This window comes from Anguilla rostrata, chromosome 1 (assembly GCF_018555375.3).
Source record: "Anguilla rostrata isolate EN2019 chromosome 1, ASM1855537v3, whole genome shotgun sequence".
NCBI lineage: Eukaryota > Metazoa > Chordata > Actinopteri > Anguilliformes > Anguillidae > Anguilla > Anguilla rostrata.
In genome coordinates this window covers 31,106,578-31,130,649 of record NC_057933.1, presented here as the reverse complement: position 1 = coordinate 31,130,649, position 24,072 = coordinate 31,106,578, and the positions used below count along the sequence as shown (strand labels likewise).

The following is a 24,072-nucleotide window of genomic DNA, read 5'->3' as shown; positions in this document are numbered from 1 at the left end:
ATGCTAAATTAATTAACTCCATTGATGTGTATAATTTCACCTCGTATAGCCTATTAAATCACCCAATTGCTTTTATGAAGGTTACAATTGATCATTATTGTACAATTAGTCTAGTGACTGTGACAGTCCAATGCCTACAATGACCCCAAGGGGATTTAGATGGTAATGCAGGTTGAAATAATTTTGGGTTACATGCCCTAGATAAATTGGTGTCCCTACTTATAATACACCCAGAAACTATACCAGACCCAACCTTTGCCTTGTAAAAAATATTCCCATGTGTTTTATATAAATATGACTAGTTATTGTACAAGCCATGATTTTAATCAGTGGGCCTACCAGGTCGAATTACAAGTAAATTAAATTAAAATAGTACATGTTAATGGTGCATTAACATGTAGGAAAATCAGACATGTTATTTATAAACTGTATTATATTTATTTGTAAAATGCATTAAAAATATAAGCTTTATAGAGAGGCTGGACTAAGCAAAATCATTTTTGATAATATTAAAACATAATCTGTCTACTACCAATTCTAACAATTTTTTCTATTTTGTGAGCACTGGAAGTACAATACCCTGTTGCTATTGTGTTTTTCTGTCAACCCCTCCTGGATCTCTGCTAACTTATCCAGGTTTGTACCATGGACAGAACATTCTGTCCAGACTTTGTTGGGCAGAATTGTCTTGAATTATGGAAGATGTTCAATTGGCAACATATAGACTACTGTGGAAAAGTCCACAGAGCACCCTGTGGCAAACACGCCTGCCACAGGCCACCGAAGTGGCTTTCTTTGGGGCCCTCCAGCACAGAGACACAGGGAGAAGATATTCAGACAGTCCACATTTATTCCACGAGGGTTTGGCAAGATGGTAACAGCCAAATGAGCAGATGTAAAAACCCTGTCATGACAGAGAGCTGCCTGGTGTGGGTGGGGATGGCAGATTTAACCTGTGCGCAGTGATTACCTCACTACGCACAGGTGCAGCCACTCCTGTTCCTGGGTCCAATTAGCCTGGCCAATTATCTAATTCTTCACCAATTATCCAATTGGCCAGGTCTAATTAGCTTGACCCAGGGCAGGTGTGGCTGCTTAAACCAGCCATCCCCACACCACATACCCCCAACGCCAAACTGAGGCCAGGGAGAACCACTGGCTGAAGCCTACACCCCCCCCACCCCCACCCCCACAAGAAAGCAAAAGACAACAAACAAAAACAAAAACACTCCAAACACGGTAAAAAAAATAATTAAAAAAAGTCAGGGTGGGTGGCCCCGGAACAGTCCAGTACATGTGGTGACCCTCCTTCGGACGACAAGGCAGCCCTTCTTCCTCCTCCCTCCTGGAGCACGGGAAGTCCTGGGCTGCTCTGCTGGCTGGTGGGGGCGTCACCGGCTTGGGCTGTTCCACGGGCTGTGGTGGGGTGGCTGGGCTGGTGGGCTGGTGGACTGGCCTTGTGGTGCTGGGGACCAGGAACCCTCGTGGCTGTGGTGGCCGCCAGTCGGCTCTGCTGGCGGGCGGCTGCAGGCTTATCCCCTCATGGACTCCGGGCAAACCAACCAGGCCAAAACAAAGAACGAAAAACCAAACGGACGAGAAAGGAAGCAAAACGGCGCGGCCACCGCTCGTGCGCCGCCCGTGGCTGACCCGCCTTCCCGGCCAAGTCCAGCTCACGGCGCGACCACCTCTCGTGCACCGCCCGTCGCTGACCTGCCTTCTCGGCCAGGTGCAGCTCCTCAGCGTCCCAGCTGAGGATTGCCTCCTTCCCCTCCCTGGTCATCTTCCGCTCCCCATTCTTGGCCCGGAGGATCCGCCCGAAGCCCTGTCGGGAACACCTCAGCCGCCCCTCCTCCAGTGTGCTTCCTGGCTGGCCCTCCTGTGCCTCTTTGCTGTGCCGGAGGAGCCCCACGTTGGGCGCCACTGTGGCAAACACGCCTGCCACAGGCCACCGAAGTGGCTTTCTTTGGGGCCCTCCAGCACAGAGACACAGGGAGAAGATGTTCAGGCAGTCCACATTTATTCCACGAGGGTTTGGCAAGATGGTAACAGCCAAATGAGCAGATGTAAAAACCCTGTCATGACAGAGAGCTGCCTGGTGTGGGTGGGGATGGCAGATTTAACCTGTGCGCAGTGATTACCTCACTACGCACAGGTGCAGCCACTCCTGTTCCTGGGTCCAATTAGCCTGGCCAATTATCTAATTCTTCACCAATTATCCAATTGGCCAGGTCTAATTAGCTTGACCCAGGGCAGGTGTGGCTGCTTAAACCAGCCATCCCCACACCACACACCCATTCGTTTATTAATTTTCCAGTCAAATCAGCCATTCAGTGAAATTTGTTCAGTGTCAGACAATAATGCAGGAAGCTTGGTTAAAGAGATATTTCTGATGAGATTAGATACTAATTTAACTGCATAAGGAAGATGGAAGTCAAAAGAAAATAAGTTAAAAAAGTATTTTCCAAAACTGGAGTTCAAAAGATTATTGCAAGATAATAATAACAACGTAAAAGGACTGGTAGACCCCTGAAACTATCACCATCATATCACCACCAAAGACAGTATTTGAAGATTTTATCTTTGAGAGATCTTGCAGATCTTAAGAAATCCACAGGTGTTTCTATCAGTCCTGTGAGAACATAACTCAATGCTGTGGGTCTTAAAGGACGTGTAGCTGTCAAAAAGCCACTTCTGAGAACAGGAAACAAACAAAAGAGAAGAAAATTTGCACTAGTACACCAAAACTGGACACCTGAGATGTGGAGTAAGGTTTTATGGACTGAGTCTAAATTTGGGATAAGTTAGATAAGGCGGTATGTACGCCACCGAAGCAATGAGAGACTCTCGGAAACCATGTATACAACAATAAGTCAAACATGGTAGAGGATCAGTACAAGTTTTGAGTTCTATAACAACATCTGGAGTTGGTGATTTGATTACTGATAAATACAAAACAAATCTTATCATATCATGCAGTACCCTGTGGCCAGTGTTCAATTGGGATATTTATTCTACAGCAAGATAATGACCCCAAGCGCACTGATAAGATGCTGGTGTTTTCAGAACAACTGACTGGCCACCTCAGAGTCCAGACCTCAACATCATTGAATGTGTTTGGGATTACTTGGATTGAGAGAAACAGAACATTTTTAAGACTGAACTTTATGAGAAGCATGGAAAAATGTCCCTGCAGATTTGTTTAAAAAAACTCAAAGCAAGTCTGCCTAAGAGAGTGGAAGCGACAGCGAGCTCCATAATATTTGGGACACAGACCAATTTTTTTTTTATTTGGCTGTGTACTCCACAATTTTAGCTTTGTAATCAATCAATGCACATGCAGTTATAGTGCAGATTCTCAGCTTTTATGAAAGGGTATTTTTATACATTTTGGTTTCAGCATGTATAAATATCACTTTTTATAGATAGCCCCCCCCCCCCCCCCCAATTCAGGGAATCATGTTTTAGACAAATGGCTTCATATGTGTTCCTGATTAATCAGTTGTGTTCAATTGCATCCTCAGTGCAGGTGTAACAGAGCTTTCAGTATCTCGTCTTGACTATAGGCTTTTTATTGACTTTGAAGTCTGTTATTTGTCTGTTATATATTATTAGTCTGCATTTGCCAACATAAGGACCAGAGCTACACCAATGAAAGTCAAGGAAGGCTCAGAAATAAGACAAAAAACAGCCAGAGTCAAACAGTAGACCAAAACCTAGGCTTATCAAAATGTTTGGAACATCATTAATAATAAAGAGAGCACTGGTGAGCTCAGTAATCACAAAGTCTGGTAGGCTAAGGAAGACCTCTACAGTTGATGACTGAAGAATTTTCACTATAATGAAGGATAAAATGCAGGCGTGGATGTGTCAGTGACTACTGTCCGCAGAACACTTCACAAACAGAACTAGAAAAGCTGCACTGCAAGATGCAAACGACTAGTCAATCACAAAAACAGGATTGCCAGGTTACAGTTTGCTAAGAAATACCTAAAATAGCCTGCAGAGTTCTTGAAACAAGTCTTGTTGACAGATCAGACCAAGATACGCTTGTACCAGAGTGATGGCAAAAGCAAAGTGTGGAGGCCAAAAGGAAAATGCCAAAAATCCAAAGCACCCTCTCATCTGTGAAACATGGCGGTGGGGGTGTTACAGTTTGGGCATGTATGGTTGCCACAGGTACTGGCTTGCTTGTCTTCATTGATGATGTAGCTGCTGATAGCAGCAGCAGAATTAATTCTAAAGTGTCCAGAAGCAGCTTATCTGCCCATGTTCAAGCAAATTCCGCCAGACTCATTAGACGGCGCTTCATCCTATAGCAGGAAAATGATCCCAAACATACCACTAACGTAACAAAGAAGTTTTGAAATTGGAATTCTTGACTGGCCTAGTCATTAACCCGATTTGAATCCAATTGAACTCGTGTTTTATATGTTGAATCAAAAACTTAAGGCACTTAGCCACAAAACAAGCATGAAGATGGCATTAGTACAGGCCTGGCAGTGCATGGCCAGAGAAGATACTCAGCACCTGGTGATGTCTATGGGTCTTCAGACTTCAGGCATTCATTGCAGAGGACTAAACATATGCAACTAAACATACACTCACCGGTCACTTTATTAGGTACTCCTGTTCAACTGCAAACTGCACCCGTTAACGCAAATATCTAATCAGCCAATCACGTGGCAGCAACTCAATGCATTTAAGCATGTAGACATGGCAAGGCGATCTGCTTAAGTTCAAACCAAGCATCAGAATGAGGAAGAAAGGTGATTTAAGTGACTTTGAATGTGGCATGGTGGTGGTGCCAGACGGGCTGGTTTGAGTATTTCAGAAACTGCTGATCTACTGGGATTTTCACACACAACCATCTAGCAGATGGGCTACAGCAGCAGAAGACCAACCCGGTATTAGCAAGGTGTACCTAATAAAGTGGCTGGTGAGTGTATACTAAACATGACCGCTTTCATTTATATTCCATTAATATGTCCCAAACATTATGCTGCCTTGTTTGATTACGAGTTTGTAATTGTGGAGTACAGAGCAAAGTCAAGAAAAAAATGCATTTGTCCCAAACATTATGGGGTTTACTGTATAATAAAGGCAAAGAGTGGACACACTAAATACTGAAGTATTTGATATTATGCATAGTTCTGGAGGTTTTGTATGTAAGTAACTTGTACTGATTGGCTGCTTTCACTGGAAAGTAAAAAGAAAGGGTGGTCTCTGACTTTTGCTCAGTACTTTATATTGCAGTCATTAAAAACATGCTTAGATATACTGTACAAATTTATTAATTATCAAATAATTAATACTTTTTGACAGTGCACAGATGATATGCATTTGTTAATTAGATCTATTTTAAGAGTCCAGGACCCTCAGTCTGTCTCTCATTGAAGGGTCCCCCTTTGTTCTGTTCCACATATTGCTGTTTCATCCTCCCCTTTCTCTGCCAAATGAGAGATGTGTGATGCATCTGCAATTAGGCTTTTCTCCTCAGGCTTCAGAAGAGCCGCCAGCTCTTCAGGCGGGACAAATAAAAGGAGGCTTTGTGTCCTCCGCTTTTCATCCACTTCTTCTGTGGCCCACCTCCCCCTCCCCCCCCCCAACTACCCCAAGGGTTGTTTTTTGAGTTTGTGTGACCCATGGACTGACTTTGAGGAGGTCATTGGAAAACAGTTCTATTCTAGTGTACGGTTTTGTTGTTGCTTAATAATGTAAGATCAATATGCAAATGCCCCAGGCCAGTACTTGTTGAGATGATATATACATGTTTGTGACTAAACTGTAATCAGCGGTTAACACTGTAGCTTGTAACATTAAATGCATATTGCCATTTAATCTAATATTATTGGTGATTAATCAATGGATTTAGTTGTCACTTTAGTTGTCTTACTGAAGTAGGTATGAGCTAACACCCCCCCCCCCCAAACTATGCTCTTGTGATCACCTGTTTGCATACCAATGCTCTAGACTGGTAAGCCTGCGTAGGCTGAATGGCTTGCTCCTATTGGCATGTATCCTTATATTCTTATATTCAGGAGAAACAGATGAAAAAATAAAAATAAATAAAACCTTTTCCATATAGTGACATCATTGGTTGACGATGAGAAAAGCTATCAGATTTATGGTATTGTCGCAAACGATTAATGACAGTTGCTCATTTTTCTGTGCTAAATACAATGTGCCGCAGTTAGCAGATTATGAAATTTACATTTTTTTTAAAGTCAGTTCAATGGACTCCTGTCTTCACTTCGTTCACTTCAATTTTGCACATAAACATCCATTATGAACATTAAGATCCCCCTCCACATGCACTCAACACAAAACAACACACCATTAACATTCAATGCAGCATAAATCAAAAGTCTGGTTGCCATATTCAGTCCCCTATTGTACAGTATACTTTAATGTGCTAAAGTATGCTCCCTAAGGCTTAAGATTGATTTCCTATGTCTGGAAAGAGCACTTTGAAAGAGCTTGCTTGCTGCTCGTTAGGTATGATGTTCAATCAATAATCAATATCAAGAGAACAAATTTTGCTGTCTTTTTATTGAACAGGTGCATTCAATTCCAAAAGCTGACTAAAAGCTTTTAAAAGATGAAGTGAAAGGCATGTGTGTTCTTTCAAATAATTAGGAATACAGACTTAAATCGATTGTGTATTTATTTCCATATGACTGTGTATTATACTGTGTATTACTGTATATTGTTTACTTAACAACTGCACAATAGATATTTAACATGAGTTACTGAGTTTTACTGTCTGCCCCAAATGACTACAGCTGTACTGCAACATGAATCACATGCTTACAAAATGTTTCATATTGTAAATTGTTTGGCACTGTACAGAATTCTTGTGCATTAGTGTAGTATTGAGTTTTTAGTCTGTCCCAACTGCTTGATAGGGATGTAGCATGAGTCAGGAGTCCATGAAATGTGCTTACTTTAAGCACCAGGTTTTTTATGAAACCTTATGGTGCCATGTGCCACAACATTCTTTTCTTGTGGGTAAATAAATGAAAAAACTACATTCATGGTGACCTGAGCTATTTCCATATCATACTTTTTTTTTTTAAATAATGGGATTCTGTGTATATTAACTAAGTGTGTGTTTGGTGGTACTATGATGTATGTAGTTAATAGCAAATCCTTTTTTGATGGTTAACAGACTCATATTGAAGCTAAACTAAAGCCAACACACATTTTTGAATAACTTCTTGATCACCCAAAGACACCAAAAGTCATGTTGATTGTTGTTAATGCAATGTGAGAGTTATGCCTGTTAGCTTCATTACTTAGAAAATGAGTGAATTATACCTAAATGTAATGAAAAGATTTGCACTTTTATGCACTTTTAAGTATGATTTTCTCTGAAAAAAAACAAACAAACATGCATTTAAAAATGAACTGCGGCATGCCCTGCAATACATTTGGCATGAATTATAAAACAGAGTCTGAATTTGATACATTGTTTTGTACATGTAAAAGTCATCTCATAAGAAATTTTTTTTCTTCTCCTGAATTCCATGTTTTTCTTGAGCTCTCGGGGTAATGATTAGGGTTGATATTTTTAGGCTGTATGAACATGTTGACTATCAGAGAAGAGACCTCACAGAAAGAGGAATAAGGGTAGGATCGGAAATAGGGGGCCCTACAGAAATATATGTGTGTGTATGTGTGTGTGTGTGTGTGTGAAATGAATTAGTCATATTAAATACCTAGAAAATGAATACATTAGGAATGTATGAAAAATAACATAAAATATATACTTACAAAACAACAAAATCTATATAGGCTAGTAAATGCATGGAATATGTAGGATATTGTCTTTATATTTTATTTTAGGTTTATTATATTGCCGTTTCTATCTATGTCACATATACTTTCAATTATGTATTAGATACATGTATGTAATACATTATTTGACGTGTATGATAAATTCATACATATGGGGATTGGGTAGGAGTAAATGGTGGGAGATATGGACATTCAAAGCTTGAGTGGTGCTGCAGGGAAGGATATTGTGCACAGGAAGTACTACTGCTGTGCATTAGTACCATTACTGCTACTAATAATCACATAAGCATTAACATCAACATCATCACCACCACCATCATCATCATCATCTTCATCATCATTATTTGGTAGTTATTTAAAGTGTTTTTTTTGTAAGTGGAATGGATGCTTTGTACATCTAGCCAGGCACTTTCATGGGTGCAGTTTTCTCACAGATAAACTGTTACTTTGCTGGGTCACACATATGTTAATATTATTTAAGGGATAATTCACTTTCCATTTTTGTATTTAATGAAGGGTATTTCACAAAAATATGTTTTTGACAACTTGCCAACGTTACAGTGGCTGGTATTGGAACATCTGCAGGTCCATTGTCTAAAGCAAAAAAATACACTTCAAGAAATTCCAAAGCACCTTGTACAAACTCTGGAGCCATAACATCCCTGTGCAAGCTGCTTTGGAGTTACTTGTGTATTCTTCTGCTTTAGACCACATACTAGTGAAAACCCCAGTACTTAGGTAAATATCTAAAATGTCTTTCTTTGCACACAAAAACTCTGTGGGCCAATCTTATATAAAAAAAACTCAAGAAAGTGAACAATCTCTTTGTCAGAAAACAAAATGTGCTTCAGTGTTTGTTTGTGATTGTGTCTCTTGTGAGTCCAAAATCAAAGATCTGTTTTAGAGTGACTATTTGGATGGCACTGCCACCTACTGAACATGTTTCCAGATTTTTTTTCTTCCGAGTGTGGGGCATTCCCATCACAATGGTTGTATTGTCAGTTGAAGGGGACAGGGGGTTGCTCTTAAAAAATGTACTGTATGGGTCATAATCTCCCTTTCATGATTTAGCATAAGCACCTACCTGATGACTGGAGTTTATGTTCACTATTCTCATTTTCTGATGTTGTCTGGACCCCTATCTCATTGTAATTGGTCGACCGTAAAGCAAGTCTCCTGAGCATGCACATTGCTAAACATCCTGCGCTGAAGTAACACTAATTTAATTTGAGCTCTAACAGTTTAAGTGGGATGCAATATGTTAGGTCCTCTATTAGAATTGAATGTTCTTTGATCAGAGCTGACACTGAACATTTTTATGTGCAGAGAAAAGCAGTTGGCATTCTCACAATTCTGCTGAATCACATTAAAGGGATAGTTTACTTTCTGGGGTTTTTTTTCTTGCTATTGTAAATCTGGCAAATCATTAGAAACTACTATAAACTTCTCTACAACGTACGTGCCTTTTGAAATTAACTCAACATATGGCTTGAAGCAAATCAACCATGCGAACATGCAACCTAATACAGACTTTGTGCTGTTTTTTGTTGCCGTACCTTTGTTGTTACCACAATACGTTTAATGGTGTTATTATTGTTTGCTGCCATTGTGTGTAATTTTCCATGTTGCTGCTGTATGTTCTTGTTATGTGTGATGTTCCTTTCTGCAATTATAAGTTGTTTCTATGTTACTATCATATGTGGTATTCTGTGGTACTCTTATGGTACTGATGTTATTACGTTTGCCAACAGAGTTTTCCGGGATTATATTTTCGTCCATTCCATCTGTCTGTTTGGCTGTCTGTCAGAAGGATTTCTCCAAAGATTATGAATGGATTTCCATGAAACTTTGTGGCAAGCTTGGTCATGGAACAAGGTAGAAGTCATTAAATAAATGACTGAAATATCCTTCATCGCAAACAGATATTACCTGGGCCAATCAAAAACAATCAAAGCACTGAAGCTGAAATAATATTAAAACCTCCAGTCACTTTGTACTCACAGTTGCGTTCATCTGAATCATTCATACAAAAGTATTCTCTAGCACGCATCACAAATGATAATACAAAACAACTTCTTAATAAAGTTTGCTGTTATGTTGTGTGGCAATGTTGAAATGTTATTCATAACCTTCATCAGAGGTTAGAGATGGACCAAACTTTTAAAATATGTTGCTGAATTTGAAAGCATTTTGAAAGTGCTGAAATATGCACATATTGTGTATTTGTTCAGGAAAATATTAAAAGTTATTTTAGATCTCTCTGAAAATAAATGTTGCTAGGTAGTGCAAGTTTCTGTGATCATAGCTGTTCTCTTGAATTTCCTGTAAATAAAGATCTCAAAAATCACCAGAGGGCAGCATTAGACAAAGACAATCCTAGGGGGAACTTATGTTCTTTCAGTGCAGAATTAAAGGCATACTATGCAGGATTTATTGGCCTGTGTTTCCAATCAAATAAGTCTCCTCCTTCGTATTCAACCCCACCCACTCACAAGGAGTAGGTTACCCCACCTAAAGTAGGTAGTAGACGTTACGTTAGTATCATGAAATGAGCAACAGTAAGAAGGCAGATTTGATTATAACTTAATTAACTCCATTATGTTGAACATGGTTTTATTGTTGGAACTTAAAATTAGTACATTTCAGACCCTTTGCGAAAGTCCTTATAGTCACCAGCTTCACACTGACGTAACGTAACAGGTCCAATAGAAAACAAGCCAACTCTGAGTTGCTTTTAATTTTCTTGGCAAACTTCAGTTGATGTCATTGAGGAAAAAAAATACCAAGGTTAACTCTAGTTATTGAACAAGCTCTGTAGCTTAGTCTTTTTGCTTTGCTGTATATGAACACATTTTAGAATAAAAAATACAGGTGAAGGTATATGAATTTGGGGAAAGTACACACTGAGATTTCCAGTACATCATAGATATGCCTTAACATAGTTATTTTATATATATCTTATAAAAAAATGGTTTCAATGTACAGTTGTGTACAGTACTGTAAGTTACTCACTCATACAAAGCATTGTCTATAAGCCTTTATTTAAACTTGTTAAATCTAGGGCTGTCATTAAAAGTACTGATATTAAAATGAGGCCAATTTACAACTAACAATACTGGCTTAACTAACACATCATCTTACCATCTGAAGAGAATGTGGTTTTTCAAGCTTTATTCTCTTTGACATATAGGACCCTATTTTTATGACAACATAAGTGCAAACACACCTCGGTGCGAGTGGGATTGCTAGTTTTGTCTCCTGCAAACATAATAGTTGTTGCCTGCATAAGGTTTGATAGTTTTGTGGATCTGTTTATACCAATTTGCGTTAACATGGGTTTTGTGCAACAATAGGGGGCGTATCGATAGAAAAATTCAACATTTTTGACAGTATTTTGTGTGGCCTTATGAATACACCACACATATGAATGCATGAACAAATAGCACATATGTGACCAATGTCTGGTTTATTTCAGTTTGACTATTTGATATATAAGCTGTGTTCCGTTATGCGGTCCATGTCAGCTATTTAGGCATTGCACCTGTATGGAGTAATCAATGTAAGCTACTTGAATAGGAAACAAAAGGAATGTGGGAGCCTGAATGTAGCTGGTCAAATAGTGTTTGGCATTACAGTCAAATGTTGTACATAATGGGATGCTGTATCCCCCGGGACTACAGGGAGCAAATTTACAAGCAGCGCATTTACAGTGGCTGTTAGAGGGCAGTGGCTATGCATTAAAATTGTGGCTTCTTCATCGATTGAGCTGAGAACACACCGCAACTTGTGTATTTATTTTATTTGTGCATTTGGCAGTGCAATGTCAGTGATTGATCACACCTTTGGAATGTTAAAAACGTGTTTTAGATGTTTGGACCGGTCGGGTGGTGCATTACAATATAGCCCTCAGAAAGACAGTGCATTCTTAGCGGTGTGCTGTATTCTACACGGCATAGTGGCGGCAGTGTAGAATACAGAACAACACTAAGAATGCACTGTCTTGTAACTTAGGTTAAGTTCCCAGCGAGGATGAGGCTGTTTTACCCTTGAGCAAGGTACTTAACCTGAACCTCGGTGGCATTTGGCAATGCTCTAATAACACTAATACCATACTTCTCTTGCACTACATTCAGAATCTAGAATCTGGAATCAACTAGTGAACTTTTAAAGAGAGGAACAGTATGGCTTAGAAGTGTGGGAACTAGAAAAATAATCTACTGTTATGCTCCTCCTGAAAAGCTGTCCATGACTCCAGAGCAGAGGTTTCTATACTGTCTAAGCCTTTGACCAACTTAATGAGTGAATATAATGTCTATTTATCATGCCTTATTATGATAAAACCTGTCATATTGCTCAAATATAGAAAAAACATTACAATTAAAAAATATTGCAAAATACCTACATGTTAAATAGAGCAGTGCTGTGTTTTGTTCGAGTAGTGTGGTTGTCTATAGAAAGGTTATAACATGTTTTTGCATGCGTCTTAGACCTCAGAACACCTCATGACCCACCCGTGGGTCCCAACTCGCAGTTTGGGAACTACTGACTTAGGGCATTAGTACTTATTGTGGACTGTTTCACTACAACAATGTGAAAAGTGTAAGTGGTGTTTGATAACGCCACCTGCTCCTCAAAGAAATAACGTAATATTAAGTCAACAAAGCTAATATAACCATCTATGAAAAAGACAGAGGGTGAATTGAAATGTGCTTAGAGGGACAATTGGACCCCTGTGTGTGGGTACAGTGACAGAAGCATGAAGTTCTTTAAAATTATACAATTGAGTGCTTTTGTCTTTGCTTTTTGCCAGGCTCCATTTTTGTAAGAATCCACTTTATGTAATGAAAGAACAATTGACAGAAGGGTTGTTCTTTCTCTGTGCTTCTCTGTCATTGGGGTGAATGTGGCCACCAGACAGGAGACAACACTGAGCACAAACAAATCAGCAGCCTGTCTGGTGGATGACAGCTAAGGCTGGCACTAACAGCCAGTAAACATGTGTAAAACGATACTGCAACAAAAAGCAGCTCTGCTCCCCCCCAAAAAAAATAAGATTGTGGTAATGGAAGGTGCTAGTGCATACTGGAAAAAAAACTACTTGTAACTACTGTATGTGAATGATGTAAGAAGACAGACTCAAACAGATTCAAATTATACCATCAAATTGTGAAGTTTAGAAAAACAATTAGTTGACCTAATATGGAAAGAGTGAAAGGAAGGAAAGTGAACATGGACAGAATGTCAAATGATTATGCTTTGCACAGGTCTTCGAACTTAACTTATTAATATAATGTAGGTTTGGCTCATTGTCATTTGCTTTGTCTTGCAGTTTTTCTTTTTCTACCAAATGGTTAGTGTATGTGTCTATTTTTTCACCAATTAGTCTATTGTCTATTGATGCATCTTGGTTTTTAATTTGATCAGTGAAAAAATAGTGTAATATCTTTTATGGGATTGTTTGCAATATTGCACAATAATCATGTGACACATGGGACTTTAATTCTTCATGGCATGCATAGCTATCTCTGACTTAATGTGGCTTAAGAGGGCAAATAATGTCTCTAAACATAAAAAAAGCACCTAATTAAGAAAAAATCACAGCTTGTTAAAACTCTGGGATTGCAACAGTGGTTGCAATGAAAATCAGCGCATACGCTGTGGTTCCCCAGGACCGAGTTTGGGAACCACTGGGTTAAGGCACCACACTGTGGTGCGTCGATGAGCCTCATGGCCTCAAATTGAATCTAGGCTGTGCCAGTGCTGACTGTGGCTGGTACTTTCAAAGGGCAATATGGAATTGGTGATGCAACTGGGAGGGTTCAGTCAGAGAGGGTTCTGCATGCATCTCTATTGAACAACCCCTGCTGGTTGAACAGGTGTCTAGATTGTGGTCAAAATTGCATATGAAAGGTCTTCCTCTGACTCCGCTCTGTGCAAGCTTAGCTGTACTCTGGTGTGTAAAGAAGCAGCTGGTGGCCCAACATTTTTTGGGAGGAGAACCATGGATGTCTACTCCCTCCTGAATCAGCAGTGGGTTTTGCTCATGTGCGCGGCAGTGGTTGCAGAAGATGGGAGTAAAAAGATGGGAAGAAGTGGGAGTTTGACTGGTCCAGCACTGTAACTCGTTACCTGTTTTTTTTGGTCATCTTTATCAAGGGTCCCAACAATTCTGTATCTGACTGTATTATGGCACATAATATGCAGCACAACGTGTATGTTTTCAAATAGTTCCACGTTTTGCTTGACATATATGGCATAAATTATATTTTCATATTGAGAATAACCCCCTCGCTTTCTGTCTTGTGCTTTCTCACAGCTCCTACAGAAGAATGGAAAGATCTCTGATCTGAATGGGAAAACAGATGACCAAATAGAGGGCTTCGATGGCCGCTCTGGGGAGAAAGTCCTGGCAGAAGGTGATTTGGTTTTAAGTGACACATTCCCCATAACTTTATATCACATAGTGTTTGCAATGACTTATACAATAAATAGAGATATCAGGAAGTTATGTATTTTATTTCAAGATAGTTTTATGTGGTGACCCCTGTTGTGAGAATAGGTATGTCCCTTTTCACTAGGTTTGAAGTTGTATGTTATTTATTTTCAACTGTTTTATTTAATGAGAGAGGTCAAATTTACTTAAATAGGGTACCCCCTAAATAGGGCATGGATTGGCCATATTTGGCATGTGTGAGAAGTGGTTAAAGAGGGAGGGTGGGACCATCATTTCAAATTAAGCAAACTTAATTTTCTTACCAAACTAGTCAAGCGGGAAACTACAGAGTAATTGTTTGCCGCTTTCATGAGTGAAATATGAGATGATGATTGATAGAGATCAAACTGACTGCTTGGAGAATTTCAGCAATGTGCATTAAAAAGGTGTTGTGACAGGTCATGGGACATTTTGTGGTCTTATGTTGACTTTCAAACATAAACTGTTGATAAGATATACTCACTCTATCACTACCAGAGTTAAATGTTCTGTTTTAGAGTCAATTCAACTCTAAATATGGTTTGTGCTGTAATTTCTTATTATATCCTTAGCATTTTTTTAACATAAACATGAACAAGTACAGGCAGCATTGGTGGTGCAGTGGGTAGCACTGTTGTCTCACAGCAAGAAGATCCTTGGTTTGAATCTTGGCCAGGGCCTGTCTGTGTGGAATTTGCATTTTCTCTGTGTAGGTTTCCTCCGGGTACTCCGGTTTCCTCCCACAGTCCAAAGACATGCAAGTTAGGTTAACTGGAGTGTCAAAATTTCCCCTCGGCATGAGTGTGTGAGTGAATGGTGTGTATGCCCTGCGTTGGATTGGTGAACTGTCCAGGGTGCATTCCTGCTTCTCGCCCAGTGCATGTCAACCAGCCTAGCCTCCAGCACCTCTCCTGACCCTGATCAAGAATATGAGTATGAAAAGCGAGCTTAAATAATGGATGGTTGAATAAGTACATATGCTCCATGCAATGACATAACAAATTTTGGAGTTTTTTTTAGCAAACTCTCACCTGGCTGTTCTTTTCTTGAGGCATACCAGTGGTTTGCATATTGCAGTGAACCCTCTGAGGTTGTGCTGGTGTGGTATTTTTATTTCAGTCTTTGACACATCTATGCCTACATCCTGAAGCGTGTTCTTGATCTGTTCAACGTTTGAAAAGGGTTTATCATCATAACTGAAAATATTATTTGGTCATCCACTACATTAGTCTTCCATGGTCTGCCAGGTTGTTTGCTATTGCTGAGCTCACCAGTACATTCCTGCATGTCAACATTGCATACAGTTGATTTATTCAGATTTTTCTACCATTGGCACTTTTTTGCTCCTCATGTTGAGACAATAGATACAGAATCCAAATGCAAATTCCACACCTAGAATAACTCTAGACCTTTTAGTAGCTTTTTGTTAGTTGTTCATGAATTAATAATGCAAAAACACACAGCTGGCCAAGAAACAACTGAGCAGACGATTTTTCAATTTGGTCTCCCTAAATGGGGGGACTATGTACATAAAGGCCTGCGATTCCTACATGATTCAAACAATATGGATACAAATACCCTCAAATTAAAGCTGACAGTCACTTTAACCACATTGCCAATGCTTCCATTTCAAATTTGAGTACAGAGCCAGAACAACAAAAAGTATGCCACTGTCCAAATACTTACAGACTGCACTGTATTTTTCAAAACATATTCTAGTGAAGCTTTAAACATGTTGTTCATTGTGTGTGTGTGTGTGTGTGTGTGTGTCTGTCTGTCTGTCTGTCTATCTGTCTTTCAGTACACATAGTGATTTGTATAAGAGAGAGTGTGTGCTGTGTGCGTACGTGTGTGTGTGCATGAGTCTGTGTGTTGGAGTCTGTGGGTTAGAGATGACAACAGTACTGAATCAGCTCTCAGCTGACACTGTGCTGCCTTGGGACTGGCTCCACATAGTTGCCAGGCTGTACATCACCCTTTTTCTTCTCACATTAATAACTCTCTTGTTGCTGTCCAAATGTGTTTCTTTCTCTATATTGCCATTCATTCTTTTGGGATATGGTCCATTTTTGGGTTTACTATTTTGCTGAAAATCTGAAAACATGAAAGGACATTCTTCCTGAAAAATCTGGGAATGGAATTTAAACGTATATTTTAATGGTGAAATGTGCAGGGAGATCAAACAAGATATTTAAAAAATATATAATATTGGTATGTATAAGCATGTTATTTATATCATTCCAATACCAAATTAAACAGGTTAAGGTGAATATACAGACTCAAGATCAGCATGTGAAAGTTATTTAGTGCAACATTTATCAGTAATTCTGTTTCTACACCTAGTTGTGCTAAAGTCCCCACCTGAAAAAATATAATATAGGGTGGCGGTGTAGTATAATGGCTAAAGAGTTGGTCTTGTAACCTAAAGGTTGCAGGTTCGATTCCCCGGTAGGACACTGCCGTATCCTTGAGCAAGATACTTAACCTGCATTGCTCCAGTATATGTCCAGCTGTATTATCGGATACAATGTAAGTTGCTCTGGATAAGAGTGTCTGCTAAAAAAATGCCTGTAAACCTGAGCTCAGCTAATTGTTACACTGCATAATTTTCTATTTAGCCCGGTTGTTTTCACATTGACAGGCGTGAATCCTCCACCCACATTTGGGTGTGCACCAAACAAACAAACCTTAGGTCTCTGTCCTCTTCCAAGGGAAGCCTGGTGCAGTTTGTTACTGGTGAGAACACAGTTCTGTAAGAAACCCCTCAGATACGCCAAACACCGGAAGTATCTGAGTGTTAAAGGAACGCATGTAGTCTTACCCGGTGCTACTAGAACAGGAATCATTAAATGATATCTTGATTATCTGATGCCAAAATTGTGTTTTAACCTTTCCTCTTTGCTTACAGTTATGCCTAGAAATAGGAGACTGCTTTCAGCCAGTAGTGTGGCTCTATATGGATCGCCATCTATCTTGGTAGATGAGGATGTGCCTTTGGCTTGCGTAGCCTGCATAGATACAATTGTGCATCTTGCTACAACACTTATCTATCGGTGAATGACTACACGGTGCAGATATCCTGAATTATATGTGTGTGATAAGACCTTAAAACTTCTAGGTGAACAGTGATAAGAGTCAAAGAGGATTACCAGGTCAGAATGAATGTGAATTATTGTACAGTGTGTTCAATAATGACAATATACAATAATAAAAAAATGTGTGAGTAGTTGAATGACTATATATATTTATATATATATATATATATATATATATATATATATACATACTTCCTTGGTTCGGATAGTTTGGAGGTAGTGTGAAAACATTAATCAAACCCTGTGCAGACTAAACAACTGCTCTCTAGCCTGCCTCTAAGAAGTTGTCTCAGGCCACTTCCAAGTGAAATCTGGAGCAGTTCAGTTCTGATGAAATTGGTTTTAGTGATTGGTGAAACTAGTGCTGAATAGCTAGCTATCATGGCTGGAAGGGGAGAGGCCTGGGACTCCTTCCAATAGTTTCTTTTTTTTTTTTTTTACCTCCTTGCATCCTTTCTGTGTGTTGTTCCCTAGTTCCTTAGTTCCACTCAATGTAGGATACAATGAAAGGATGAAAAATCAAGGAAACGTGTATTAGACAAATGGAACATGCTTGCTCTGAAGCATCCGTTTGAAGCCTCGTCAATTTCAGATATGGCAGATGGGGAGAAGTGGATCCACAGATCAATAATTTATACATCACGCATTCCAAAATACTTCCATAAAGGATGCATTCGTGTTTCCTTGCTCAAGCATCCTTCGGGAGCCTCCTCGCTCTTTGTTCTTCAAGGAGCATTTAACAGGTTGGAATGCCCTTAAAAACGGCATTCCTTGATCGATTTCCTTTTTCTCTCTCTTGCCTGAGTGAAGCATTCTGATTGTTGTTTCATACATGCTGAGTGTTAACCTCCTCTTCCAGCAATTATATCGCTGTCATCCTGGCTTTCCTCCTCCTTTTTTTCATGAGGAGGAGCCTTTGTGCAATGACATCATCTGTTTGTGTCAGGGTTTTCGGGGAAATGGACCCAAACGCAGAGTGGGAAAAACTAAACGAAACTCCAAAGGGGTGAATAATAACAAAGAATTTAATTAAAAATAAAAAAAAAAACTCAAGAACAAACAAAGGGGCTACGAGGGGCAAAACCACAAACCAAGAATTCCTAAGAACTAAGCAGGGCAGAACACAGGCAGGACAGAATAGGGACAGGTGGAACACACACAAGCAGAACAAAAGCAGGCAGATACATACAATCCAAAACACAAGCAGGAATGCAAGCAGAAACACATTCAGAAACACAAATGAAACGCAAGGAACCAGCACCCGAGTCAGGAAACAAAGAACTTAAATAGACAAGGGTAACAAGACACAGGTGAACTCAAAGAACAATCAAACCAGCAAAGGAGGGGATAACAAGACTCAGGTGGGAACAATGATAGAATGATTAAAACCAATAATACAATTAACACAGGGAGGGAGAACAAACTGAAACACAAAACTGAAGTGCCACCATCTGGCGGCCAAAAGGGAAAAACAGAAACAGAAAATACAGAACCATGACAGTTCGGCTGCCATCAGTACCCGGTAGCCCACCTCTCCTTTATAGCTGTGGTCCTGTTATTAGATGCTTGTGACAAAATTTGATATTAACAAAACCAGATCCAGGTTAATACCATGAGGATGGTGATTAAAGCCCCTTGAAGGAGTACATTTAGATGTGAGGTGAGGTTTCTGAGATTGTAATTACTAGGTGTGCCTGCCTGTAGGTGAGGTTGATACTGTCTAAAACTTTTAAGTTCTCACATATTTTTGGGTGGCAGCAAAGCATGATGGCTGAAAAACTGGCCTTGTAACTCTGAGGTGGGGCACTGCCATTGTACCCTCAAAAACCTGAATTGGTTCAGTAAATATCCAGCTATATAAATTGATTGTATGTAAAAGAATGTAAGTCTGCTTAGTGCCTAATTGTACAGCTCAATGTTTTTTGAAGAAGAATCGGGGTTACTCCGCCAAATATTTTTTATTATTTATTTATCGGTATAAACTTGCTTAGTATGCATTAGTAAATGTATAACAACATGGCATTTTTAGTATTTTGACCAGTTGTCATGTTCTGCAAAAAAAAGTTGTGAATGACAATATTTTTGTTCTGAATTAAAATAAAATGTGGTCAGAAATTCACGAGAGCATCAGAAGTTCGATTTTCAGAGCTGTGTTTTTGATTCAGTGGGAGGCTGTAAGCAGCAGACACATCTCTTTGCTCCTCCCTCATCCCTCCCAGTTGTCACAAGCCCTCTAAGTAAAATGTCAAATGGAGCATTTGGGGATTTTTCTCTCTTCCAGAGCTTGAGAACCTCTTTGAAATGCCTCTCAAGTCATCCCATTGGGTCAGTGTCCTCACTGCTGGGTTTAGAAGCATGCCCTAGAACCCCACAGTCAATTGGAAATCCCCCTTTCTCACACCCCCTCCTTACTTCCACCTCCATGCAACATAGTAACTATGTAATGTATAGTCAAAGCTTTAAAACAGCAACCATACAGGCTGAAGGATAAGTGCACCTATATATTGTAAACTGGTCACATGTGTCAGGAATGAAGATGGAAGCTTGCCAAAGTTGCTTTTTGGTTGTTTTTCTCTCTGGAGCCCACTGCCATTTGAAGATTTATAGTGGAATAATGCAGGCAGTGATCTGTAAAGGCAGCCTGTTTCAACTATGTGAAGCAACCCACTACTCTGCACTCCCCCCACCTCCATGTCAACTTTTAAACAGAGGCAAGGGTCTTGATTGGTCGCCACTCCTCCCAATAGTCCACATTATGGTCGTGAAACACCAAAGCTCCCTGCATACAAAAAACCAAAACATCAGAACCAAAACCATTTCTGAGGGTTGTCAACAAGTGAAACATTTTTTGGTGAATGAATATTCAGAGATTCATAGGAAGGGTAAAATTGCAAAGACAGGGAGAAACTTGCTTTGAGCTCACTTTTTGTGTGACACAGATCTTTTCATATGAGAGTATTTCCTTTTTGTATACATTACAAAGAACTTGGCCAGTGCGTGTTTATTTGGGAATCATCAAAAAGCAAATTCCTGAGAAATGCCGTCAGTTCAAATTAAATTACCTGCATATATATATGTACCAATATACCATTCGAATTGAATTAGCATGTGCACTTTTGTGCTTCCACTTTCATGCAATTAATATCACAGAAATATCTTTAAAATGTCCTGGAAACATCTGGGATGTACATTTATTATTGGTTTAGCTGTATACTCCAGCAGATTAAATTTGAAATAAAACAAGAATATGAGGTGAAATCACAGATTGGCAGCTTTAATTTGAGGGTATTTACATCTGTATCAGATGATCTGTGTAGGAGTTAATGCCCTTTTTATACACAGTCCCTTCATTTTAGGTGAGCAAAAGTAATGGGACAGTTAACCACTTTGCTGCTTAATTGTTTTTTGACCAGCTGTGTGCATTTGCCTCATTATGTTAATGCACAAGGAAGATAACTAAAGGTCTAGTGTTTATTTTAGGTCTGGAATTTAGGTCTTATGGACAGATGAGACTAGTATTATCTATTCCAGTTTCGGAAAGAGGAGTGTGGACAAGTAAGGAACTGCTCATGATCCAAACCCTCCCCCTCATTTGTGGTGGAGGTAGTGTTATGGCTTGGGTATGTACGGCTACCACTGGAAATGGATCACTTTTCTTCATTGATGATATACTGTAACTGTTGATGTGACTGCTGACAGCAGCGGGATGAATTCTGAAGTAGAAACACCTGCTCAGATCCAATCGAATTCCTCAGAACTGATTAGATGGCTTTCCCCTTGCAGCAGGACAATGACCTCAAATAAACTGCTAAAGCAACCAAGGAGTTTTTCAAGGCCAAAAAGTGGAATGTTCTTGGCTGGCCAAGTCAACCACCCATCCTAAATTCAATTGAAGATGCAATTCACTTGCTAAAGACAAAACTGAAGGCAAATTGCCCCAGAAACAAATAGGTGCTGAAGATGACCACAGTACTGGCCTGGCAAAGCATCAGCAGGGAACATGCCGAGCTGTCTGGAGTCTGGAGATATCTATGGGTCACAGATGATTTGTAGCCAAGTGCTAAATGTGATGGCTATATTTCAGATTATGTTCATTTGTCCCATTAGTTAAAATATATAAAAGAGCTGTAATGCCTACACAAATCACCCAATATGGATGTTCCCTCAAATTAAAGCTGAGAGTCTTTATCCTCATATTCATTGTTTTATTTCAAATCCAATGTGCTGGAGTACAGAGCCAAAACAAAAATTTTATCACTGTCCAGTACTACTGTATTTATATGACTCTGTACTCCGCAGTTTTAGACTTGCAATCAAACAATTCACATGTGGTTAAAGTGCAGATTCTCCGCTTTTATTAAAGGGTATTTTTACATTTTGATTTAAAGTATTGGAGTAACTTTCTGTTTAAGATGCTCAGTTATTGTGCAGAAGGCCTGCTATAGGTTGGTAATGTTGGCATTTGACATAAGAGAACAACAGCAGAACCCATCCCCCAACACCAACACAGACTTTAGCCGCGTTTCCACCGCAGGAACTTTCCCCAGGAACTAGGAACCTTTTGAGGAACTCCACCGCAGGAACCAAGGTCTAAATTAAGTCCCTGCTTGGGGGGTAGTACTTTCCAAAAGTACCAGAACTTTTTGGGTGGGGCACAAGTGCTGAATATTTCTGATTGGTCGACTACTCGCAGTATTTTATTTCAACCGCCATTTTTAAAAATCTGCGGCCGCAAACCGATTTATTTTCATAAGAATAACTTGAATTCAAACTTGTATGTTATGCGGCACAGTAGCCTATTTTTGGTTATAGCCTGCCAACGTCTTGGAACAGATGAGAAATTAAGATTGAGGATTATATAAAATGTTAAGCATTCGTGCTGGGACAGCATATTACGTACTAAAACATTCAAACGGTTTAATTCGGTTGCTGAATATTTTCTTCCGGATTTTCTTTGTTAGTTCATTATAATTGACTCAAAACGTTTGACACAGTTAAGTGAGGTATGCGGTAGTTCTGCATAATTTACATTGGGGATACAGTAAAAGCAAACTAGAAATCACCTTCCGCACTTTTTGTCAGGGTAAAATAACAGGTTAATTCTAGTAATCGTCCCTTTTGCTTTTTCAGACTGCCATAATTTCACTGCGATTCTTCAATTCCACAAAAAGACCAGGAAGACTAGACTTTTATGGACTCTATTTATGGTGCATGGTTCGCATCTGGAGGGCACACTTCGCTGCTCCGCTAGCAGTAACTTTCAAGGAAAGTAAACGGTGGCTGTACCACTGCAATATTAATTAAAATTTTCACGCAAGTCCGAGTTTTCATTCTATTTATTCTTGTCATTTTGCGATTAGCCTATATTGGAAATGACGATAAGAGTCGAATTAATCAGTTCAACAGCAAATTGTTTATGATGTGTGCATGTTTTCTGCTGTTGATACCAGTTATATGTAGAATGTGAATGCATTCACATTCTACATATGTCTACATATGCCTCGGATGTCAAGACATGAAAGTGAATGTTCGCATAAAAACATAATGAATGTGTTTGAGAGGATATATAAAACAGTTACAATCTGTAGGCTATATTGGCCTGTTAAATCCTGTTTGTTGCATAACAACGGTCCAAGTCGAACTAACAATGAGAGTTTTGCTTGACAACGGTAAAATAATATGCCCAAACGGCCGCGGAAGAATATTTCAGGTGATTAAGTCGATAAAAATCAATAAATACAATGAATAAAGTAACCATGTATAGTTATTGTTGGTAACCTGTTGTATAAGTGGAATAAACCCCTCCGGCTGTCCCAGTTATTAGAAAATAATGTACTTCGGTGATAGTATGGGGTTACAGAAGAAATCATAGGACAGATGGACGGACGACGACGTCGCTTTTACATACGTCAGTGGACTAATTTGCCTAATCGTCGCGGGTCTTTAGACCGCGATGGAAACGCAGACAACAATGGGCTGAAGGAACCTTTTAGTTCCTTGAAAAGTAGTTCCTGGGACTAAAAGTTTGCGGCTATATAAATACATTTACATGTGGGCTGCAAGGGCTGTGGGGAATCCAGTGAGTGCTGTCTTTAATAACCCCCTACTCCAGGCCTGGCTGCACAAGAACCAAACAATAGGACTGAAGGGGGGTGGGGGGAAAGAAAGTCTTCTCAAACAGCAAACAGCAGCCAGGGAGGGGTATCAACAGCCTGGTCAAATGTACATTCAGTACACTCCTCTCCTCAGACAACCGGGGGCTCTCGAGGAAGCCTGCTTCTGCCTGCCACTGGTGTCTTGCAGCTCCAGGGACCAGGTTCATAACTAGAGATCAAAAGTTTCCCACAGCACTTTAGGCTGTGTGCAGACAGCACTTGGAAAGGGGACTTCAGCTTCACAAAGTCTGGACAAGACTGACACCTTGAAGCTTCAGGGAGGTTGGGGGTTACTTCTTGCAAATGCTGGGGACAAGTACTCTCACAGGTAAGGATTCTGTACTCTAGCACTTTAAGTTTGAAAGGATACAATGACAATGAGGTTGAAGTTCAGACTGTCAGCTTTAATTTGAGGGTATTTTCATCCATATCGGAGGAACCATTTAGAAATGACAGCACCTTTTGTACATGGTCCCCCCATTTTAAGGTACTACAAGTATTTGTTGAATTGGCTTTACAGATGTGTTTCATTAGGCAGGTGTATTCATTT

At 39.7% G+C, this 24,072-nt stretch overlaps 1 protein-coding gene across 2 annotated transcripts in view; it reads left to right on the top strand.

Moving 5' to 3' along the window:
- LOC135254365 (A-kinase anchor protein 12-like) overlaps positions 1–24,072 on the top strand; it is a 46,401-nt gene that overhangs the window by 3,991 nt on the left and 18,338 nt on the right. For both annotated transcript variants that reach the window (XM_064334446.1, XM_064334439.1), the window contains exon 2: positions 14,117–14,216. In XM_064334446.1, coding sequence (XP_064190516.1) covers positions 14,117–14,216 — 100 coding nt within the window. The remainder of the gene's footprint in view (positions 1–14,116; positions 14,217–24,072) is intronic.